Source organism: Microtus ochrogaster, chromosome 19 (assembly GCF_000317375.1).
Source record: "Microtus ochrogaster isolate Prairie Vole_2 chromosome 19, MicOch1.0, whole genome shotgun sequence".
Classification (NCBI taxonomy): domain Eukaryota; kingdom Metazoa; phylum Chordata; class Mammalia; order Rodentia; family Cricetidae; genus Microtus; species Microtus ochrogaster.
The window spans coordinates 52150413-52152121 of record NC_022021.1 but is presented as its reverse complement, the minus strand read 5'-3'; the positions used below and the strand labels follow the sequence as shown (position 1 = coordinate 52152121).

Genomic DNA, 1709 nt, shown 5'->3' with positions numbered 1-1709 from the left:
TGCTGTTAACTTTTGTCTATAAGAATTAAGCAAGAGCTGGACACTATCATAGGGACATTTGGAAACATGCCAAGATTAAGCCTGGGATCAGACCTAGAAGCATGGATATCCAGAGCTACCTGCTTATAGGCAGGCTGCCTGACCTCACTGCTGTTCACTGGTACACCCCAAAGCACGAGAATCCAATGCTCTGACACTTACACACAGTTTACAGATGCCATGGGCTGTGAACCACACACAGGGCAGCAGGGCATCGACCAACCTCCCAGCGTGTCCACAAACCTTAGCTTGCCATATTCAGGCTCTGGTGATCTGAGAAATTCTATGGAATGAGATGTCAGAGGGGATCTGAATGCTAGTGTTGCCTATTTGTAGGGAGGGAACAGTCTAGCCACTGGAGGATCAAAGCGCAGGAACAGGCTTGTTCAGTGCTTAGGCCCCGCAGTGCTGGGCTCTGTATGAGTGCTAAAGGTAAGGAACCAACCAACTTTTTACCCTAGAAACCTGTCCCACCAAGTGATGGAGAGGAACCTACTGCAAACACCATCACCAAGGAGGAGACACATGGACTTACCATTCACAAAGCTGTTGATGAGCCAGGAGTACCAGCTGAAACAGAGGTAAAGAAGTTGTGACCTGACGCCAAATGAAAAATCACCCTCCTGAAAAACGATTTTGACACCCAAGCACTCAGGGTATCTGGGATGTGGAGAGACACCAGTTAATGGACAGATTTCATTCCCAGGACTTCCAGGGAGTTAAAGCAGCATCATGTTGTTAGCTTGTCTTTCATACTCTGTCCAACCTCTGTATTCCAGGTTGGTGCCACAGCAGGGAAAAGCCTGCACTTCCCGGGTTGAAGCATGCCATGTGTACTGTGTGGTCACGCATGCCAGAGGAGATGAAGACCTACATCTGAGAAGGGTCCCTAGTTCCTGGCAGCTCACGTGGGAGCCAGTCTACCAGGTGCATGTGTTGTGCTCAGACATCAAGCTAGGGTTTTCAGTTGGGAGATGAGGGTGTGGACTCTGCAGTACCCACCTCTTATACTTGATGTTGAGGAGTGAGTAGGCAGCGCCCCCAACACAGAGAGGGTAGAGCAGGTAAGACAAGGACTTCATGGCCTGCAAGGGACAGAGGCAGCTTCTAGTAAACACCCCAACCACCCACCACCTCAGCAGATGCTCATCTAACTTGTGACAACAAGAGCAAGGAAAAAAGACAGAACCCCAATAATATTTCAGGTAGTAGCACAACTGTGGGCAATGACCATAATTCTGCCAAGACTCCAAAGTGAGAACCCCCACGTATACCACGGGCAACAATGACTGCGCTGCATCACCCCCAACGCATCAGACTGGCAAATTCAGTCAGAAGAAACCAAGGAAGTGCCCACGTCACAGATCCAGGCTGCAACTACAGCACAGGTTCTCTATTTACTCTGATTTGTTGTTTGCTATCATCTCACTAATATCTGAAATGCAAATAGCTGAGTTTTGAACTAAAATACCAAAACCATCCTGTACAGACGTCCTGTTAAATCCAACATGTCCCACTCCTAAGCAACAATGGGGAGGCGAGGGCCTGGATGCCAGAGGCGTCCTGTGGCCTCTGTATGAATGAACAGAGAAGCCAGGTGTCTGGTAGAAATGATCTGAACAGCAGGAACTGTCCAGGTGACAGACTAGGAACCAGTGATCAGAGAGATT

The 1709-nt window shown here is 48.8% G+C and overlaps 1 protein-coding gene across 1 annotated transcript in view; it reads right to left on the bottom strand.

Annotated features, from left to right (window-relative positions):
* Clptm1l (CLPTM1 like) overlaps nt 1–1709 on the bottom strand; it is a 16384-nt gene that overhangs the window by 3435 nt on the left and 11240 nt on the right. The window contains exons 11-12 of the mRNA XM_026783715.1: nt 1042–1127; nt 536–609 (exon numbers count right to left, since the gene is read on the bottom strand). Of these exons, the coding sequence (XP_026639516.1) occupies nt 536–609; nt 1042–1127 (160 nt within the window). The remainder of the gene's footprint in view (nt 1–535; nt 610–1041; nt 1128–1709) is intronic.